This window comes from Sciurus vulgaris (assembly GCF_902686455.1).
Source record: "Sciurus vulgaris genome assembly, chromosome: 5".
NCBI classification, from domain to species: Eukaryota; Metazoa; Chordata; class Mammalia; order Rodentia; family Sciuridae; genus Sciurus; species Sciurus vulgaris.
This window is the reverse complement of record NC_136465.1, coordinates 166,791,168-166,812,515: the sequence shown is the minus strand read 5'-3', so window position 1 is coordinate 166,812,515 and position 21,348 is coordinate 166,791,168. Positions and strand designations below refer to the sequence as shown.

The window sequence follows — 21,348 nt, the reverse complement described above, 5'->3', positions numbered from 1 at the left end:
TCCTTCCATACCTAAATTGTTCAGGGCCTTAACACAAAGGTATGCTGCATTTTATTAATTGCGTTTTCTACATCTATTGAGATGATTTTTTAATCATTCCATTTATGCGATGTATTCCATTCATTGATTTGCGTATGTTGAACCAGCCCTGCATCCCTGGAAGGAAACCAGCTTTATGATGATGATCATTCTGATGTGCAATTGAATTGTTTGCTAATGTTTGGAGGTTTTTGCATCTGTTTGTCAGACATGCTGGTCTACAGTTTTTTCGCTGTGTCCTTGTCAGGTTTTGGTAGTGATACTGCTGGCCTCAGTGAGTGTCAAGTTCCCTCCCCTTCAGTTCTGTGGGATAGTTTGAGAAACTTTGGTAAAACTCAGCAGTAAAGACGTTGGTTAGTCCTGGTCTTTTTTGTTGTTGGGAGACTTCATTACTGATGTAATCTCATTACTTGTTATTGCTGTCATTAATTTTAAATAATCTAGGGCTTGTTTTGATATCTGATTAAAAACGAAATCAAAACAAAAAAATAAATAGTTAATCCATCCTTCAGTCTGCTGTTCCAGAGAGGTTTCGGTGAATTCAAGTTGCTACAACTTTATACAGTGTCTGAAGCTGGAGTGACATTCCAGTCACATTCCTAAGTTATACAGGAATGATGACGTTCGTTAACTGAAAGCTCTAATAAGTTAGGGATGGATCCCATGATTCAAACTGATTTTTGCTGCCTGTTAACATGCACACTGAAGATAGTCTGTAATCACTGAGTGGAAAGCAAAACCCTTCCTGTTCACACTCTTCCCTCGCGTGTGCAGCAAAGGGAGCCCGGCATCCAACATCTGAGAGAGACGGTCTGCCTCTTCTCTTTGACCATGCTGGAAAAAGCAGCACACCACTTTTAAAAAAGTAGCACTGAGAACATTTTAAAATCATGAGCATTTGATTGAGAACAGTCAGGAAAGTGGAGTCCCTGGGGAGTCTGCCTGTTGGTGGCTATGCAGTCTTAGCCAGAGCACCACCTTCCGGGCCTGGGCTACCAGCTTCTGAAACCACAGGCTTTTCCCTCTTAACACTGTAAAGCCCGGCGTGTGCCTGAAATCCCAGCTCCTCAGGAGATGGGGGCAGGAGGCACACTCGAGCCCAGCTGTTCAAAGCCAGCCTTGGGCAGCACAGCATATCCCGTCCGAAAACAACAATGACAAAACTTTGAAGTTACTACCTAATTCACTAACCTAGATTTCCTGCGATAGATGGCAGGCTTAAGGAATTCGTTTTTAAAAACCTTTTTTATTATTTTCAAGAAATCCAACAATAACCCACACACCACCCACCTGGAGGCCAGCACGAGGCTGCGTCACCACTACAGCCACAGAAAGGAATGTGAGGCAGTAGGAACCGATTTTGTCTCCATCCCTGCAGAGCTGCAGCTGCATGGGGACAGTCTTGGGACCACTAGGGCTAAGCTAGGCCAACAGGCGATCTCATGATGCTCATCAGGTCTCCATGGGCGCGTGCGAGCTCCTGCTCCCAAAAGGGCCACTAACAGATGAGCTTCTGGCGTTGCTGAGAACCAGCCTTTCTCGTCTTCCAAATGCTTCATTTACTAAAACGCAGACCAACAGTTAAGAAACCACCAGATCAGGAAATTAAGTAATGCAAAAGAGACTAAGATATAGAAATAAGCCATAAAATTCTATTTTGGGGTGCCTGTGCCCTCCCCCTGTGCCTGCCTCAGCATCCTGAGTAGGTAAAATTACAGTGGGAGCCACTGTGTCCAGCTAAAAAGTATTAAGTATATTTTCATGACAGTTTCTATGCCATGCTTGGTGTGGTGGTGCAGTCCTGTAATCCCAGCTACTTGGGAGGCTGAGAGAGTTTGAGGCTGGCCTCAGCAACTCAGCAAGATCCTGTCTCAAAATTAAAACAAAACAAAACAGGGCTGGGGAGGGCTGGGGATTTAGCTCTTGGTAGAGTACTTTTCTAGCGTATGCAAGTCCCTGGGTTTGATCCTCAGCACCAAAAATCAATCGGTCTGTCAATAAAAATGGCTGTAGATGTGGCTAAGTGGTAGAGCGCCCTGGGTTTAATTCCTAGTACTTGGGTGTGTGGCAGGGCAATTAAGTAAATGAGAAAGTAATTAACTAACTTGGAAGTTAAAGGTAATATACTGCATGAAGCCAATAGTTTGTCTTTTTTTGTACTTTACCTCTGCTTGCCTTGGATTAATCTAGAATGTTTGGATAATGGCTGTCCCAGCCCTTCTAACAGCAACGTCCTTCCCGTATTCTACTCATTGTCTCTCGTTTTCTTTCATCTTTTTCTACGTCGTGACCAGCAGAGAACTTTTGGCATTTAGGACTCTTTATATGTAAATTCTAATTAGAATAACCCAAAGAGAAATCTCAGGATCCTTCTGCATGGAAGGGAAGATTCAGGAATCACATAGTGGGGACACAGTATCTCTATATATCTAGGACACAGCAGACGATCTTAAAATAAAAAAAGCAAACAGGATCTCCTGAACAAGGGGACTGGTCTCTAGGAAAGCAATCTTATAGAAGGTAGTTGAGGAGAGGGCAGATTTATTCACATTGGTAAAGGGAGAGCATGCTACATTCCGCCCAGCTCTGCCAGATCTTCCAGTTTTAAGACATTAAAAAAAATAATCTGCATTTGAGCCGGTTGTGGTAGCACATGTCTATAATCCCAGTGACTCAGGAGGTTGAGGAAGGAGGATCCTGAGTTCAAGGTCGGCCTCAGCAACTTAGCAAGACCCTGTCTCAAAGTGAAATATAAAACAGGCTGGGGATGTGGTTCTGTGGTAGAGCACCCCTAGGTTCAATCCCTGGTACAAAAGAAAAAAAAAAAAAAAAATCTACATTTGAGTCAGGGGCAGTACTGAATGCCTGTAATCCAAGCTACTCAGGAGGCCAAGGAAGGAGGATTACAAGTTCAAGGCTAGCCTGGGCAACTTAGGCAGACCCTATCTCAAAAAATAAAAGGGCTGGGAATGTAACTCAGTGGTAAAGGACTCCTGGGTTCAATTCCCAGTACACCCCAAAACAAAAACAAAACCCCCTCCTCCAAGAAAACAAAACTAAAAAGTGTGACAACAAGCTTACTTGTGAGTGTGAACACTTCCACAGTAAGGAGACCACGCTGCAGGCTGCGCACTGAATCTGCATCTGCTGCCTACCTGGCGTCCAGCCGCCCTCTGGGTCGGTACTTACAGAGCTCCTTCAGAAAGCACGGGAAGCTGAAGATTCTTACCTGAGGAGACGGTGCTTATATCCCAGACACGCAGCCCTTCTTTCTGACCTCCAAAGGCGTAAATAAATGGCAAATCAGGACAGCATGACGAACAGAAGAGAACTCCCTAGGGAGAAAGGAAAAGAAAGCCGGTGGCTTCTGTCCTTCCAGAGCCCTGGTGTCTGGATCCCAAGCCTCGTCTGAGGTCTCAGTGTGGACAGTTCCAGCGACTCACTACCACGGCGGCCTGCAGTCCTGAGGGAGGGGTGTCACCATGTCCAACAGGACGAGTGCAGCACAGTGGCCGTGCCAGGGAGATGTGCGCCTGCCCTGACCACTTAGGTCTCTTCATTCTAGATGCCATTTCCTAAGAAATCTGATCTGCTAAGACCCAGAAGCTGTTCTTTTAAACAATGAAAATAACACGAAGGCCACTATTTTTTTTTCAAACATTGCTGGGGCTTGAATCCAGGCCTCACATGTTAGGCAGGTGTTCTACCACTGAGCTACATCCCAGCCCTCAAGTCATGAAGTTTGTGATATTCTCACTTTTACATTTTTATTTCTAGATAATATATATGCATTATAGGAAATACGAATAAAAATTAGATAAAACTTCGTATTTTGGGATGTAATATGATGAACTTAAATATAGGCACTTAAGCAATTAGGCATTTATAAATATACACGATGCTGTAAAATATAACTTAAAATGATACTATAAGTACCTGCTGTAAGTTGATACACACAAACACACCTGCACACACACACTTTCTAATAGCCGTGTGGTGTTCTGTATTTATAGTCTAATTTAAATAATAGTGCCTTGCACACAGAAGGTGCTTAATATTTGTTCAAAGAATCCTGGTTATTTCAGAAATTTTTAGTACTACAAATCAACTTCAGTGTAGTCAGAGCTAGTTACGTGAGAAGGTAGTGAGAGGTACATACACTGACGCCAGCAGCTCTGTTGCCCTAAGGTCTAAAACTTCCTGGAGTGGTCCTGGTTTTAGGGTAAAATAATAGCCATGTCACTTGTTTGTGTCCCCTTCTCATCCTTTTTGGTCTTACTAAGTGAGTGATAATCATGTGAACTGGAAAAGGAATCAGAATAGTCACTGATTTTTCCAGAACTTTCCTAAGACATATAACTCCCACTAAATTTAAAGCTCAAAATTAACTTCAATACGTTCTTTAGTGCAATGATGTCCAGAAGAAGACAAGCAACGCGGGCAGGATCAGAACAGCAGGGAACAGACAGGCCAGGAAGTTCTTACCATCTTCATGTCCCGGGAATGAACTAGACTTGGTCTGTCTCCTAAGATGTCCCAGATCTTCACATATTTGTCTGCTGACGCTGTCACAAGACAGCCCTTGATTTGACTGCTGAGATCAAGACCTGAGGAAGATAATGATTAATTCAGAGACTCACTTTGAAATACAGATTTACTTCATCATAAGTTAATGGAAATTACACTATTCTTGCTCACCAGAGATCTCATCATTGTGTGCATTGAGTGTGAAAATCGGCTTATCTGAACGTGCATCCAAATTATATACAAAGCCATCATCTGTACTGGCCTGGAGAGAGGAAAGAAAAGGCCAATGAAATTAGCAATGGTTAAGTATAAATCCCAGTAAAAATCGGCTACACATCTCACCTGTGGAGCTTATAAAAAATTAACACGGACACAAAGAACTTCCTCTGGGCTGAGCCAGTTATGCCCACACGGACTACTTGCACTCCACTGGCCCAAGGCAGTGAAACATGACCACAAAACTCTCGGGGTGGCTGCGATGGCAGCAGGGCTGTAGGAGCAGAGGGGCAGTCACACCACCAGGGCAGAGGGTCAGACCTTGGAGTGCAAGTCTAAAGGGCAGGGCTGGGAGCAGAGGCCTGGTGACATGGCTGTTCCAGGTACAGCCGGGGAGGAGCCACAGAACCAGAGCCAGAGATCAGGTGAGAAAAACAGCTTCTGGAGAAAGGGCGGTCAGTGCTGTCGGTGTGGTGGCGGAGCAATTCAACCAGGTAGGAGGTGGAAATGGAGGAAAAGTAGGCAAAAAACCCCAGCCAGTGCAGTAAGAAGGGAGATGGAACCACTGGGGCCAGGGCCAAAAACTGAAATGGAAGGTCTTTTTCTCTGAGACTAGGAGGAAGGCAGCGACCATTTCATCACCTCCAACTTCCCTACATTTTTGTGACTTTAGCATCTATGACCATTTTTCAGCAAATAACCTCAGGAACAATCTGTGCCTGACTTGTGAGAGCCAATGAAGAACACAGCATCAAATACAGCTGTAGCTTCACTCCTGGTCACAGTGAAATCTGGCTCCCGGTAGGCAGCTTAGCTGGGATCTGCATGTGTGAAGGATGCAGAGTTGAGATCATTCTCAGAATTATTACTTCAGGAAACTTATGAAAACTGTCCATGTCTTTAAGAAAGCTATTTTTAAAAACAGTATTTATTTGAGATGGGGTCTCGCTACATTGCCCAGGCTGGTCTCAAACTTGCAACCTTCCTGGCTCAGTCTCCTGGTGGCTCTTTAACACACTTTACTCCCTTTTCATTATTTAGGAAAACGAAAGCACATGAAGGTCTCACAGCTTAATGAATATTCCCTGTGGGTGAGAGCTGGTTGTATTCCTCCTGGACTGAAATGTTGGTGGAACTCCTGGGGACTCTGGGAACTGTCCTTCCCACACAGCGAGGGTATTTGTTGAAGGGTCAGATCCTTCTTCCCCATTTGGGATGTGGGGCTATGAATGAAATAAAGCTGGCACTGTCATCACTACGACTCCACTTAAGCACGAGGATTTAAACAGAAGACTATCTTCCTGGTCTGATTTAACCATTAAAAATCAGGAATAGAAACTGTGCCTAATATTAAAAAAAAAAAAAGACACTAAAAAGGGATCAAAATCAGCAAGTAAAAATAAGATATGGCACACTCTTGAGTGGTTGGCGGTTAGCAAAATCGTTCCCGTGTGCACTAATGTTTTTGTGGCTGAGTCATTCAAAAAAACCCCCAACTTATTTCTTTGACCTTAAGACCCAAATGCTTCCCTCATAGTTAACACAGAAAAGGGTTTTTGGCAAATCTCTCTGCAATGGAATCAGGGAATCAGCTGTTAGAAACCTGGGAAAATCACAATAGTAACATTTGCGTTCTTACCAAAAAATGACAAGGTGAAAAGTGATTCCAGGTCACTCTCTCAATCTGCCCGCTGAAACGCCACATGCGATGGCTTTCGTCTGGACTTCGGCAGTCATAGAGAGCCACTGACCTGCAAACGTGCAGGCAAAGTTAGGCCTGAAGAGTTTAGTTCCCCTTTATGTTCTTAGTATTTTTATTCACTTTTTGAGACAGAGCCTGTGTTGCCTGAACTTGAAATTATTCTCCCTCAGCTGGGATTACAGGTATGCCACTACCATGCCTGGCTGACAATTACCTTTTTTTTTTTTTTTTTTAAAAACTAAATCCCAGAAACTCATGCATTTTAATTATAGTATTAGGTATGTAGTCTTGAGAGGATAACCTCAGCTCTGTTGCCTTTTTTTTTTTTTACTCTTTTGAAGATTCTTTTTTTTATATTTTATTTGTTCTAATTAGTTGTACATGACAGTAGGATGCATTTATACATTTTGAAAGATCATACATAAATGCAGTGTAATCTCATTTTTCTGATTGTACATCTTGCAGGATCACACTGGTCATACAGTCATAGAGGTACATGAGGTAATAATGTCTGTTTCACCCCACTATCATTTAATAACATAGTTAACAACAGATTGTGAAGTCAGGATCCCATTATTTAAAGCCTGTTTTAAAGTCCTAAAAGTAGAAAAAAAGGAGCTGCTTCTCCCCAATAGGTAGAGTCTAGTCTTGCCACATGAAGGTGCTGGTGGGCTCCGAGTGTCTGCAGGGCAAATCCTCCACTGACCAGATGAATCCTATTTCCAAAGTCCAGAACAGTATCTAAAATTTCTTAGCCACAGTTGCTCTCTGCAGTCAGATCACTGTTTTGGGGGAACTGAGGGATACCCTTTTGTAATTTTACAGGCAGGATACCTAAGAAATGTCAACTTACTACTCTTCAAACGGTAAGGAATCAAAACAGAGCAAGTCAGTCTGATTCTACTGCTGTACTTCCCACCCTCAGGTTGAGTCAGCACAAGGAACACACAGGTGACCGGAGGCTATCGCCTGTCACAGGTAGTTGCCTATAGTGGCCTTCACTCAACTCTCCTACCTCAAGCCTTCTACCTGGGATGTGGAGATTTCTCATGAAGGCACAGTACACCTCCCGACTCCATGTCATCTATTTTGGTCAAAAGAACAAGACAGGGAGGGTACTAGTTCTGAACCTAGATCTTCAGAGGTCGTGGTATTTCGCTTATATGTCTGCCCTCGCCCTAAGAATGTGTGGGCCAGCCTGCAGGTCTAGAGCCAGATCCCCTGCTGCTCAGCTGACACAAGCCAACAGGAGCAGAACTGCCAGGCAACTTCAGCCTGCGTTCTCCCAACCTCACGCAGGCATCGGGGACAAACGTTTATCATCTAAAGTAACTGAATTTGGGGACAGTTTGTTTCATAATAATGGTTAACTTGCACATACTCAAAAAACTGAAGAAGTTACTAATTCCTGTAGCTACGTTATTATGATAAAACCACACTTCTTAGACTCCAAGGACCACAGCTGAAAACCAGAGTTAAGTGGTGCTAACTGAAAGGACCACAGCTGAAGAGGACAGTAAGCAGGAGCCTCGACAGTATGTCCCATCTGGGCATCAAGAGAAACTTCTTGAATTAGCTCAAGAGGATAAAAAAGGGCAGCAATGATTCATGAAGTGCTTTCTTACTTATCATATGATCCAGAAATTAGAGTCTGTGCTTCAAATGGATGAAACTGCAGAGTCTGGACCTAAGGGGAGGAAAAGATAAATGAAGAGATCTATCTTTATTTTTTGTAACATTACCTAACATGGTGAGAACGGATTTCCATAAATTATTCACTTAGAAATTAGTAGTGTATTAAAAAACATAAATATACAGCTGGGCTCAGTGGTGGATGCCTGAATCCCAGCAGCTTGGGAGGCTGAGGTAGGAGGATCACAGGTTTGAGGCCAGCTTCAGCAATTTAGCAAGGCCCTAAGCAACTTAGCAAGACTGTCTCAAAATAAAAAATTTTAAAAGGGTTGGGGATGTGGCTCAGTTGTAAAGTGACCCTGGGTCCAATTCCCAGTGCCAAAAAAGGGAAAAAATATATGCCAAACTATATTCCCAAACAAAGGCCAGCACTTTAAATACATAATGCAGTATTCCTCAAACTTTTACATATATAAGAATACATATGTATATATGTACATGTACACACACACGGATACTTATAGCCCTCAAATGTTAAAAGATATTCAGAAGAAAAGGGGGGAATGGTCCAATGTCTCTGGGCAACTACACAGGCTTCTAAGTCCCACAGTGCACTTTAGCGTTAACAGAACCCAGAGGAATTCTGTAGTCAGATCTTGTCAAGTGCTCATGAGAAGCACTCTGTAAACCCCAGGACACCATATGGAAATGCCCAGATTTTTAGAATCCTCTTTATTCACTCAGTTACTGTACCTTGTCTGTGTGCACAGCGAGGCTGGCTGCTGGCTTCCCCAAGGACATGTCCCACAAAATGACTGTGCTGTCAGCTGACGCACTTGCCAGCACGTTTCTGAGACAGGGAACACACAAATTAGGTGTGATCATTTAAAAGCCAGAGCATTAAATTAAGAAAAGGAATCAATTTACCATAGCATCAAAATGAATAAAATACTGAGGAATAAGTTTAATAAAAGAAATGCAATCTATATACTATAAACTACCAATATACTGGAAACTACCAAAGATTATCAAAAGAAACAAAAGCCTGTCTAAATGGAAGGATATTGTGCTCCTGTATTGGATATTTAATATTGTTAAGATGGAAACACGGCAAATGCAAGATACCTAAAATAACCAAAAATCTTAAGAGCAAAGTTGGGAAGCCCATAATTCCAGATTTCAAAACTTAAAAAGTTATGGTAATCATGTGTTACTGGCGTAAGGACAGACCTATAGATTAACAGAATAGAATGAGAGACCAGAAATAAACTCTTGGCACTTATAATTTTTGACAAAAGTGACAAGATAATTAATGTTCAGTGGGAAAAGAAAGATCTTTTCAACTTAGGTTCAGGGACAACTGCATATCCTATACAAAAGTTAGGCCCTGCCACCTCACACCATAAATGAAAGAACAACTCAAGATGGATCACAAACTTAAGTGTTAAGAGCTAGTACTATTAAAGTCTCAGGAGTGTTCTGAGAGCACGGGTGTAGATCCTCACGATGCTGGGTTAAGGCGACGGTTTCTTAGATACAACCCAAAGCACAGACAAAACTGGGCATCATCAACCAAAAACACACTGCAAAGTAGTCTATAAAGAAAGCAAAAAGACAACCACAGAATTGGAGAGAATATTTCTGATTAGGCACTGATATCCAGAATATGTAAAGAACTCATACAACTCAGAAAATGGACAAAGGACTTGAATATACATTTCTTATAGGGAAGATAACACAGTGGCCAAAAGATGCTCAACATCACTGATCCTTGAGAAATGCAAATCAAAACCACAACGAAGGTCAGGCACGGCGGCACACACCTGCAATCCTAGGGCCTCAGGAGGCCGAGGCAGGAGAAGCACAAGTCTGAGTCCAACCTGGGCAACTTAGTGAGACCCTTTCTCAAAATAAAAAAATAAAAGGGCTAGGAATGCAACTTGGTATAGTACACCCCTGGGTTCAGTCCCCAGTGCCAAAACAGCAAACCAGATCACAACATGATGAGGCATAACTTCATACTTCTTAGGATGGCTATTGTTAAAAAAACAGAAAATAAATTTTGGAAGGACGGGGAGAAACTGGACTATGGAGTCCGTGTACACTGCTGGTAGGAATATGCAACGGTGTAGCTGCTATGGAACAGTATAGAAGTTACTCAGAAAAGTAAAACTAGTACTATAATAAGATCTAGCAATACTTCTGGGGACATGCCCAAATGACCTGAAAACAGGGACTTGAGATATTTGTACACCCACATTCATAGCTGCATTATTTGCAATAGATAAAAGATGGAAGAAATCTAAGAGTCTGCTGATGAATGGATAAACAAAATGTGGTATTAACATACAATGGAACATAACTCAGCCTGCAAGAAGGACACCGTGACATGAACAACAACATGTATGACCTGGGAGTCTTTATGCTGAATGAAGTAAGCCAGTATGAAAAAGTAAATACTGTATGATTCTATTCACATGAGGTGTTTAGAATAATCACAGGGACACGGGGAGTTAGTGTTTTAGTGTTTACAGGTTCAGAGTTTCAGTTTGGGAAGATGGCAAAGTTCTGGAGATGGATGTGGGGATGGCTGTGCGACAATGTGAATGTATGGAAAGTCACCAGACTTAAAAATGGTTCGAGTGGTAATTTCATGTTATGTATATTTTACTATGATTTAAAGATCCTATGACTTGAAACCCAGCCATCTGCACCCTGGGCGCCGCACCACATGCTGTGGGGGGAGCAGCGGTCACTCGGGGATGAGGAAGCAGAGCTGCTGCCCTCACAGCCACCCGCCGCAGCAAAGGACGGCGGAAGTGAAGGCCAAAACACTTAGGCAGACAGGTGTGGTGTAAAGCCACCGTGTCCACCCTTTTACAGTCCAGCAGTGCCAGTTCCTTTTACCTGATCAGTTTGTTCCATGAAAGGTCCAGGACAGCATCCGTATGCCCTTCTGCTGAGGAACTCTGCAATAATCGTTTTCATTACTTTCTGTATTGAAAGCCCCCCCTCCATAAAACTGATATATTAATTTGTAAGATGCTTTAAACCATAAGATTATGTTTTACTGTAACACAAACCTACTTGAAGAACTAAAGAAATAGACACTGTCTCCCTGTTGCCATAGAGAACCAGGACACCTGTCAGCTCTTAAGTAGGCACTGATCCTGCAAGTATCAATGTTGCCTTGCCTCCCCCAATCGTAACAATTAAAAATGCTACAGGAATTAATACATGGCTATTTAGAATTCAACACACAAGAGGCTAAACAGAAACATTTAAAAAGTTCAAAACTAGCATATGAGTATGAAGTTATTATATATGAGGGAGAATCACAACCTAAGCCATGTTTTGTGTGGGAAATAATACAATAGTGGAGGTATTATGCAAACAAATATGTTCCTTGGATGGAGTTTTTGAAAGTCGAAAAATTATAATACCTTCCTAACTACCTGTTCTGTCCCAACAAGACTATCTGGTAGAAAAAGTGTACGTTTGTATATGTTCTTATACTCTCCAGTAAACTTCTCTGTGTTTTTTAGAGTTTAAATATTTATTAACATTTTACCTTCTTTCCTTTCTTTTTCTTCTTTTTTGAAAGTTTACTTCCAAGTGTGAAGACTGGCTCTAAAGAGTCCACTATATCAAGGTCCCACACTTCAATAACAGGGGTCATGTTTCCCACAGCAATGTAATTTCCTGCAGGAAGAAACAATGTGCTTGTGATCAGGCAGGAAAAAAAAATACAGAAAAACAACTAAGCAAATACATTACACTGTAGATTAAATGAGTAATGGCTTCGAGCAGTTGCTCACACTTCTAGATGCACCATGTAAAGGTTGTTAACCATGCAAAGTCTATTTCAGGTGACCTTGAGTGGGCTCAGTCTGCATTTCTAAACAGTTCCTGGGTGACACACATGTTGTGCTGCTGGTATTAGGACTACAATTTGAGTCACAAAGGTTCAATCTTGCTTCAGTGTCCTCACTAACACAATGAGAATATCTGATGCCCACCAATACCACTCCTTCCTCAGGGGCTGCTAAAAGGATGAGGATCAGGTCAGATCATGAATGTGAAAAGGTCTTGCAAACAAGACAGATGGTGTCAGTACTGTCAGTGTGTACCTCTCTGAAGGAGTACTGCCAGAGCACATAGCGGGGCTGCAGGTGTGGCTAAAAGGACCCGACTAGTGATAAGCCTCTTCATTTTAGTTTTATCTGATGTTTTCCGAAACAGAGCGTACCACTCAACTCTAGCAGTTAACACATACCACACTACTTTGTATTGGGTTTTTATGGGACCACAACAGTTCTATAGTCCAAAGAGCTTTCGGGCTTTGTCCCTCAGCCTACAGTGGGGCTAATCTTAAGTCTAAAGATATACACACCCAAGAAATTAAGCATTGCTGTGTTAAGGACTACATGATCATAACTTCAGAAAATAACAGCAACTTGAGATCAGCAACAATTTTGAACACACTCATACAGAAAATAGTTTATTAGCTAGGAAAATGCCACAGGACTAGGGACCGTAGGGCAACCTTAAGTTTTCCAGTTACCTGTAGAATCATCTGGGCTGGGATCAAAATTCAGCCATTCCACACTGAGAGGATATGCAGACAAGAGTATATCATGGTGTACATAGAAAGAGTCTTCTTCTTGATTATAAACTGAAAAGATTGGAAAAAAAAGAAGTTAATGCATCAGAATAAGTCATCAGAAATTACACCCCACACAAAAGAACACTTTCCCTATAGAGACACATCTGATGACATTATAAGGAGATTCCATGATCATCATTGCCAGCTGAAAATTATCCATGTCTAATATATGCACATCATCTGCCATGCCCCATATAGGGACATGAACATCCACAGGTCCCCCACCCGTATGCCTGCCAGGCAAATGGTCTTGATCTCTAGTTTGTTCATTACAGAAAACAAACATTCATGACATATCCTCCAGAAGTACTTATTTGATTTTCTTAAAGGTCTAATTGATTAAAAGCAAAACTATGTTAAAAATCCATGACTAGGAAGTCATTTATTAAGAAATAAACATCATAAAATAAGCTGTGGATTCCTTATTTATTTTAATTCCTTGGGCCTCTGCTTCTGGGATGGCTCCTGGGATCAGCAGATTCTATGTAAAGTTCTAGCATATCAGTCTAGGATGAGAGTACATGTTCAACACGATCAGACTGTGGTCCTGCAATAGTCTTAACCATGCTCAAGGTACTCAGTTTACATCTTAAATAAAACTGGTGATGATACTTTAAAACACATTCTTCTTTTAACCACTTCAGAGCAACAAATGGATCCGTTTTAGAATACGAGTTTTGAAATCTGAAAACAGGTACGCTGGGTAATTTGGAGATTCCCTCCAAACCCAAATAATAAAACATATCTACAATGGCCTAACTTAGTAGGGAGTGGAAATGCACTGCAAGAGTAGAACTCCTTTCTACTCTTGGATCCCGAGTTCAAAGGAATGACTACAGTGTTCTTAGATGAGAATGTACACAAGTGATGACAAGAGACTGTCTTACAATTTAATTACTTGAAATTAGAATTGGTATTAAGAAAATCAAACGACATGGTTCTCATCTGAAATTTGTAACAGTTCAAAGATATCAAGAGTGAGAAAAATTTCACATTTCAGTGCCTGCTATTGGAAGCCCTTTTAAAGAAAAAATTTATAAAAAAGGTCACAATGAGTCATGGAATAAAATTGGCCTAATCTATAGCTTCCTGCAGGCAGTCCTGAAGTTTCCAAGAGTCACTGAAATCCAAGCTGGAACCAGGGGCCTCGGGTGCAGCACAGCAGCAGAGTGCGTGCCTAGCAGCCTAAGCCTTGGTTCAATACCCAGTACTGCAAAAAATAAAAAAAATTTAAGAAAATAAATAAATAAAGTAAATCTGATTTAAAACTTCATATCACTGTCTACTTCATGTCTCTCCATTCGCCTCTGGCTTTAGTATAAATATTTGCTGAGCTGGGAAGGTGAGCAAAAAATTTTGGTTCCAAAAGAGAATTATGGCTTATCTGTTGAATTATTATGAAGAAAACAAAGTGTTTCACAAAGAGGAAATACCTGAAACAACTCTGAAAAAAGCAGGATAAAAATCTGTCTATCCAGCATAATCACAATCACATAAAAGTGTTTGGGGTGAGGGGCAAGAAGGAAAAACCAGGGTGGCAAGTTATCACCTCAGGGTAACGGGATCATAGAGTTTTGTTATTTTGCACACAGTTTTCCTTCCATGTCTACATCGGAAGTGGGGAAAACTGGTGAACATATTTAAATAAAAGACTAAAAACCCCTATTAGAATTTTCCAAGGGACCTACTTCCATTAAAAAAACAGTTACCAAAGTGACAGTTCAGATTACACATGCCCAGAACAATAATCAGGAAAGGGACAAGTTGCATAAAATTTAACTTTGTAATTAACTCCAATGAAGTACAACAGAATTTAGCACTTAAGACTTCATAACAGGAACCATGACAGTTATTTTAACATCACTCAGAAAACCTCTTAGTAGAGGACTAACTTCACTTACCATGCACCTCTAAATTACACTGTTCCTGTTCAGCTCTGCCACAAACTATGAGATTGTCACTGGGCTTAATCAAGAAATCTTCACGCTCATATTGTTCCTAAGGGGGCAGAAAAAATAGTCATGGGCTAAAGGAAATATCCAGTGAGGTTTCTCAGGACACTCAAGGACATGATTAGAAAAGTGCTGTAAAAATTTACCGTATCTTTCAGAGTAACATAAGGATCTTGATCATTACTCCCATAGACTGTAAGACCCAGGAGAGATTCACCAAGAGTCTCAGCATCTAAAAGAATTCATCAAAATAAATAAAATGATCATCTTGACAAAAATGGTTTTCTGAAGACATCCATCTGTGGACTTAGACCCAATCATCTATTTTGTACTAACTACACATTATCCACAGTAGAGAAAGGACACAGTGCAGGAATTTTAAAAGCCATTTATATTTGATGTTTGGAATGCATTTCTGATAGTCTTGGGGTTCACAATCTTCCAATGAAAGAATTATATCAAAGAATTAAATCTGCTGGGAGGCTGAGGCAGGAGGACCACAAATTAGAGGATATCCTGGGCAACTTATTAAGACCCTGTCTTAAAAATAAAAAGGGCTGGGGCATGGCTCAGTGGTAGAGCTTTCGCTGAGCATATGCAAGATCCTACATTCAATTCCCAGTACCATGCCAAAACCCCCCAAAACAAAACAAAAGACCCCCCACCCTTTTAGAAAATATTAGAACTGTGCTCAGATTCTCTAGCTTTCTCGCTGCAATTGTGATTCAAAGCGCTACAGAGTGGCCATTTTGAGGACCTGGAAATAAAATTGCCCCAAAACACTAAAATCAACACAGAATAAACAAAGGCCGTCTGGTCAAAACTGAGAGTTGCCAGCTGCTGTAGTGTAAGCATTCTCAGAACTGTTGATAGGCTACTTTGCCTTATGCATCTGGGGGGGAAAAAAAAAAAAAGAGTTATATGCCCTTTTCACTAAACTTACTTGAAAATGGAATTATTCTTTCATGAGACATCTACAAGTATAGCATAGAGTTGACCCAGAGTAACATAAAACTCAAGGCAAGGAGGATATGCTGAATTGTTAGGGGAAGCTACTTTAAGAAGACAGGACTGATAGGGCCCAGACAAACGCTATTCCCATAGCACCATGTTCTTAACAAGGTGGGGGCCCACAACCCAGGGCTGAAGGATCACACCAAGAGAACACCGAAAAAGAATGAAGGATTTAGAGCCAGAGTGTGTTCAAACCTTACCACCACCTCCCCCAGCTATGTGACACTGGTCAATGGAGGTGACACTCCATTTCAGTATTCCATAATGCAGAATGAGGTAAACAGTAGTGTGCAGGACACAAGGCCAGGGGAATGGGGAATATGGAGGAAGGAACATCCAGATGGAAATAAATGGACAAATGACAATAGAATCTGACAATGGAGTAAGTCAGGGTTATTTATTGGAAGGAAAAGGGGTATACCACTAATAAGACTGAAACTGGGGGTACCAATTCTGGCAGAAAGCATCCCCGAGGATGATGCAAAATTCCTAGCCACCTCTGCCACCTTTTTCTACTTCTTCCTCCTCCTTCCTCGTAAGCCAGTCCGGGTCCTCCATGCTTCTGGCCTAATCTAGCTTGAAGCTTCTTGCTCTTCCAACGAGAGGGTCACCCTTTCTCCCAACTCATTCTCCACTGCTGCCTCAGGCAACTTCCTAAAATCCCTATTGAGTTGTCCTATCCAGTGCACATACCTTTAACAGTGTCCCCCCGTGCAGACCCCCAAGCCTGGAATTCAAGCTAGACCCAGTTAGTCTTCCTGGACAGCTCCCCACATACCTCCCGCATCTTCACTCACACAGATGGACTCACGGGCATTTCCCATGGCGGGTCTTCATTCCAGCAGTTTCTTCTCCCTGTCTGAGCTCAACCCTGTTGCGACACTAAGGTTCTCTCTAGTCTGCCCGTCTGCACTAATGTCTCCTCTCCTGGGGTTGACTCCCCCTCCACGCGTCACCTACAGCACTTGAACATGCCCCCACTGGAGGCATCAGGCCAAGCGAGCTCATTTCCATTCCATCCTCACCAGAACCCACTTCCTCAGCACTCGCTCTCCTGCCCTATTTACCAATCTCCCTGTGCCCAGTGCAGACCACCTCCCCGTGTCCTATTCTTCGAGCACTCCAACAACACCAACTGCTCTCTGGGTTCCCCACAGTGCTCACTGTCACCCCACACGGGCCCAATTTAAAAAACAACAACTGCGTATTACAGAAATTTCTAAACATGAACAAAAAGAGAAGAGGCATTAAAAAAACCTATGGCATATCCCCTAGCTTTAACAATTAACAATATTTTCCCCCTGTTGTTTTTTTACCCTTTCTCTCCACTCCAATCTTTGGAGAGCAAATTCTAGAAAGCATATTATTTTTACTTGACGTTTTACTGTGAACCTTTCCCTGATACGGGTATTTTTTGGTGCCTGATTATAACAGCTGTGAAACTTTTTCAATGTACTATGTTAAATGCACTTCATCATCCCAAGAACATCTAATCGTAAGGCAAGATATTTAATAAAATTGGTAAGATTTTATACTGGGTCACTGAATTCTTGCACAAATCCAGGCTCTTAGGAAAAAGAAACAGCATTCTTTGACTCCTCAGTGTCACTCAGTATAACACTCTGTTAAAGTATTATTCATATTCCCTTCCCACCCACCTGTTGAGTAAGCCAAGGGGATCAGAGCTTTAAAAGTATCAAAATAAAGGATACATTATTTCAAAATGGTATCATCTTTGAGACTTTATACATTGTGCATCACATAAGGAACAACTTTTGCTTAGTATCAGTCACTCATCAGAAATCCATCCAGAGTTGCTCCTCCATAATCAATAAAATGGTAGTGACTTTGCTTTGCTGCAGATAACATCCCTATTGAACTGATTTTTTATGTGTTGGGTCATTTATGGTTTTCTGATTTTATAACTTGGAAGTTGCTGATTCTGTTGGAGTCCCACCAGGTCCCCAAAATGCAGAGCAATTGATTTAGAAGTTACATACGTAAAATAATTAAATCATGCACCAAACATGAATGCCTATTTCTCAACCGTCAGGATCAGGTGTGAGTGCCAAGCAGGGTAGCACACCAGAAGACCACCATGGCAAGTGTGTCCCAGCTTCTGCTGGCCCCTTTTATACACATCTTCACAAGTCCAAAAAGATCAATAAAGTTCTGTTTTTGCTTTCTGAGTTCACTTTATTTCCCCCAAGACTTTCTACCTGAACTGCTCTTCTGTTCTCCCTTTTCTCTTCCCATCTGGGGTTCTCTTTTTCTAATGATCTCCAACAACACTATCTGAACATGCACATATTGTGAAAAGAGTCAGTGTAGTTGAGGAAAAGGCATAAAGATATAAGTTCAAGTACATTATAACTGCATACCAGAACTCACAAATGAGTTACAGATTAATATACCTAATACATGCAAGAAAATGCATAATATTTTTTTAAAAGATCTTAGATTTATACTTTAGATCAGTGGATTATGGTTTATCTTCTAAACTAGTTTAAAAATATGTTCTCTGTTTAAATCTTAGACCAGACAAATTAACTGAAGTCAGGGGTAATGGAACTTCGGGTAAAGCCTTGGACACCAGCATGGTGGAGAGTACTGTGCCCGTATATGATCAACAGCAGAAGTGACCGAGGCCTCCTCACCTGGGTCGCCGTCCTCATCGTATCTGTCTAGGTCGTACTCAGCCAGCTCATCGTCTTCTAGGGTGCGGTCATCCTCTGGGTCGCCATCCTCCAGGGGTTCCCTTGGTCGTGCCTGGGTGCGGGCGCTCTGCATGCCATCTTCTGAAGGATTGCCTGTCTCCTCTTCCTCACTGCCACCCTCTTCTCTATGAGAACAAAAAGAAAAAAGAAATCACCCAATGGCACTGTCTAATAACAAGACCACTAAGCCATTCTTCAAAACGCACACCTCGTCTGGATTTGATCACAGACAGCAACGTTTCTGAACTTACTGTAGCTTTTCCTTTGCTTCAGCAATGAGACGTTTTACTTCATCTTTACTTAACTCTACCTATAAGAGAGCAAACATTTCATTATGACTTTTTTGTTTGTCTGGCACTGAGGAATGAACTCAGTGGTGTTTAACCACTGAGCCACATCCCTGTCCCATTTTTGTATTTTATTTAGAAACAGGGTCTCACTGAATTGCTTAGGACCTCACTAAGTTGCTGAGGCTGGCTTTGAACTCATGGTCTTCCTACTCAGTCTCTGAGTTTCTGGGATTATAGGTGTGCACCACCATACCTGGCTTCATTACAACATATTTAAGGAAATCATCAGAAGTTTTTGAATGAACAAGTTTGTGAAAAAATGTAAAATATAACTTCAAAAGACATCAAGATGAGAGTCAAACATCAATCCAGGTTCTCTTGATTTAACATTAATAGAGTTTTTACAGGTCCTTACAATCAAGATCCTGTCTAAAACTGTCTTTTTGATTTTATAACTTGGGAGTTGCTGATTCTGTCAGAGTCCCACCAGGACCTGTACCCTAGTAAGAGTTCAAAACTGAGGTCACTCTCTTTACTTCAAAACTGGCATTCCGTCCCATTAGCAGTGCTTCAACCTTTAAAACACACTGAACTCTAATAAAATACAAGCTTCTTGAAGACAGAGGCCGACATGACATTGTATAAACAGTTTAGTGGCCCATGATAGTGATGTTTAATAACTGATGATGAATTCAATCATTCACCCAGTTTCTACTAAAAAGCCTTTGAGAATGGCATTCCATTGTGGAATAGCTCCAGAAAACAATTAAGTTTAGTGAAAATAGTTATTTGTCTAATTTTTCCTTTTGGAAATTTCACAGAATTTAACTACTTTCTTCTATAAACTCTTCAAATTTGTCTGCACCCAAGAATCACCTGGGGGATTTCAGGCCATGTCCTGGGGCTGTAGTTCAGTGGTAGAGCATTTGCCTAGTGCGTTCACTTCCCTGGTGCCACAAAAATAAACAAACATTCCAAGCCATACTCTAATCTCAATACTTCAGAGTGGAGCATGGTAATATCTGAAGCTCCCCAAGTGTTTCTGATGCGTAGACCCATTTGGAATCACTGTCTTCAAGAATCTGAAAGGCTGTATGTCCCCCTTTAATAAGAACTGCTTCCTCATTTAACAAATCTTAATGAGATAATTTTTTGTCCCTGTTCTATAAATATGCATTGAGTGTCTGCTGCAAGCCAAACATATGAGGAAAAAGTTAATAAAACAGTCCTTGCTCTGATGGAATGTGCATCTGTTGGGACTATTCCAACCCCCTACTCCTGTGAACTCCATGTCCAAGCCACTCACATTCCTACCGATTTCCCTATCTGTCATCATTGGCCCAGTCAATTACATTCAAAACGACCCGTCTTACAAGACTTATTCCCACTGACATTCAACAAACGCACGTTCACTCCATAAAGGTGGGGCCTTTTCTGTATTGTTTGTGCTTCTCGGATCCCGAACAACGCCTGGCCTGCAGAAAGCACCCAGCGATCTTCACATGTGCTACAGACTAAGTCTGCTTTTCATTCATGGGTCACGTTCACTCTTCACCCCCTGCCCGATCAACATCTCATTCGGATTACTCCAAGAAATTCCTGATTCGAGTCTGGGCCTCACGACATGGCAGCCTCCACGCAGCTTTTCTACATAGCTTCCATCCTCACTCCTCCGAGCACAAAGCACGAGAGTGGAAAGTGGAGTTTGGTCCCATGCGCTCTCTTCCCAAGGATGCCTGAAAATGCACTGGGCTGGGAGTGAAGCTGTGCTGCGGTCCGTGAGCGTTTTGCGTTGCTTCGCACCCGAAGCAGCACCCCGCCCCTTTCCAGTCCTCCAGTCCACGTGCGTGCGGATTTGGGGGTGTGGCTGGTCTTGGACGGACCCGCCCTGAGGAGCAAGGTCCTGACAGGCCCAAGAGACCCAGGCCATCGGAGCCGCAGCTCTCGTCGCCACAACCAGGCCGAAGCCGGCCTCGGCCGGCCAGTCGCACCAGCTGGCCAGGCCCGTGCAGGGTCCCCAGGCCAGGCTGACCGGCATGCCGCTCCCCCCGATCTCGGAGCGACCAGGCCTCACCTTGTCTGGCGTCTCTTTGGCCACGCCGCAGCGGACCCAGGCCACGCAGGTCACCTGGCGGCTGCGGTTCATGGTCCTTGGCTCAAGGGCGTGTCAGGCTGGAGACCCCCGCCGCAGGGGAAGGTGGCGCGCCGCCCCGAGAGCCGCACGCTCCTGAGGAAGCCGGCAGGCAGAGCGCAGGCGCGGGCTCTTGTCCGGCCGCGGCGCCCAGTTTGACGTCATTCGCGGGCGCCGAAGGCAAAGGGCGGGGAAGGGTCCGAGGCGGAAGCCGCCGGGGGGGTGGGGAAAGGCTGGAGGCGGAAGCCGCGGTGCGCGGGGGCGCGGAGTGACGAGCTGGGCGGTGTCCTGCAGCTTGAGGGGCTTCGGGACCGTCCGGCCGGTGGCGGCGTCTGCGGACTTGGTGGGAACAAAGGAAATATTTAGAACTGCAGGGGTTAATCAGAGGCAAAATGCCGCCAGCCTTTATGTATTTCGCTTGCAGTTCCGTAGACTTCGTGGTGACGGGTGGCTCTCTCCGAT

At 42.7% G+C, this 21,348-nt stretch overlaps 1 protein-coding gene across 1 annotated transcript; it reads right to left on the bottom strand.

Annotated features, from left to right (window-relative positions):
- Positions 1-1,454: 1,454 nt before the first annotated feature.
- Positions 1,455-21,022, bottom strand: PWP1 (PWP1 homolog, endonuclein). The gene is made up of 15 exons (XM_079141412.1): positions 20,830-21,022; positions 18,717-18,775; positions 18,406-18,590; positions 14,881-14,966; positions 14,684-14,780; positions 12,681-12,791; positions 11,688-11,818; positions 11,024-11,085; positions 8,870-8,966; positions 8,110-8,171; positions 6,422-6,533; positions 4,738-4,828; positions 4,525-4,646; positions 3,269-3,374; positions 1,455-1,601 (listed from the first exon to the last, which is right to left on the bottom strand). Exons 1-15 carry the CDS (start codon positions 20,899-20,901, stop codon positions 1,492-1,494), a joined length of 1,503 nt encoding a protein of 500 aa, XP_078997538.1. The 5' UTR covers positions 20,902-21,022; the 3' UTR covers positions 1,455-1,491.
- Positions 21,023-21,348: the final 326 nt, after the last annotated feature.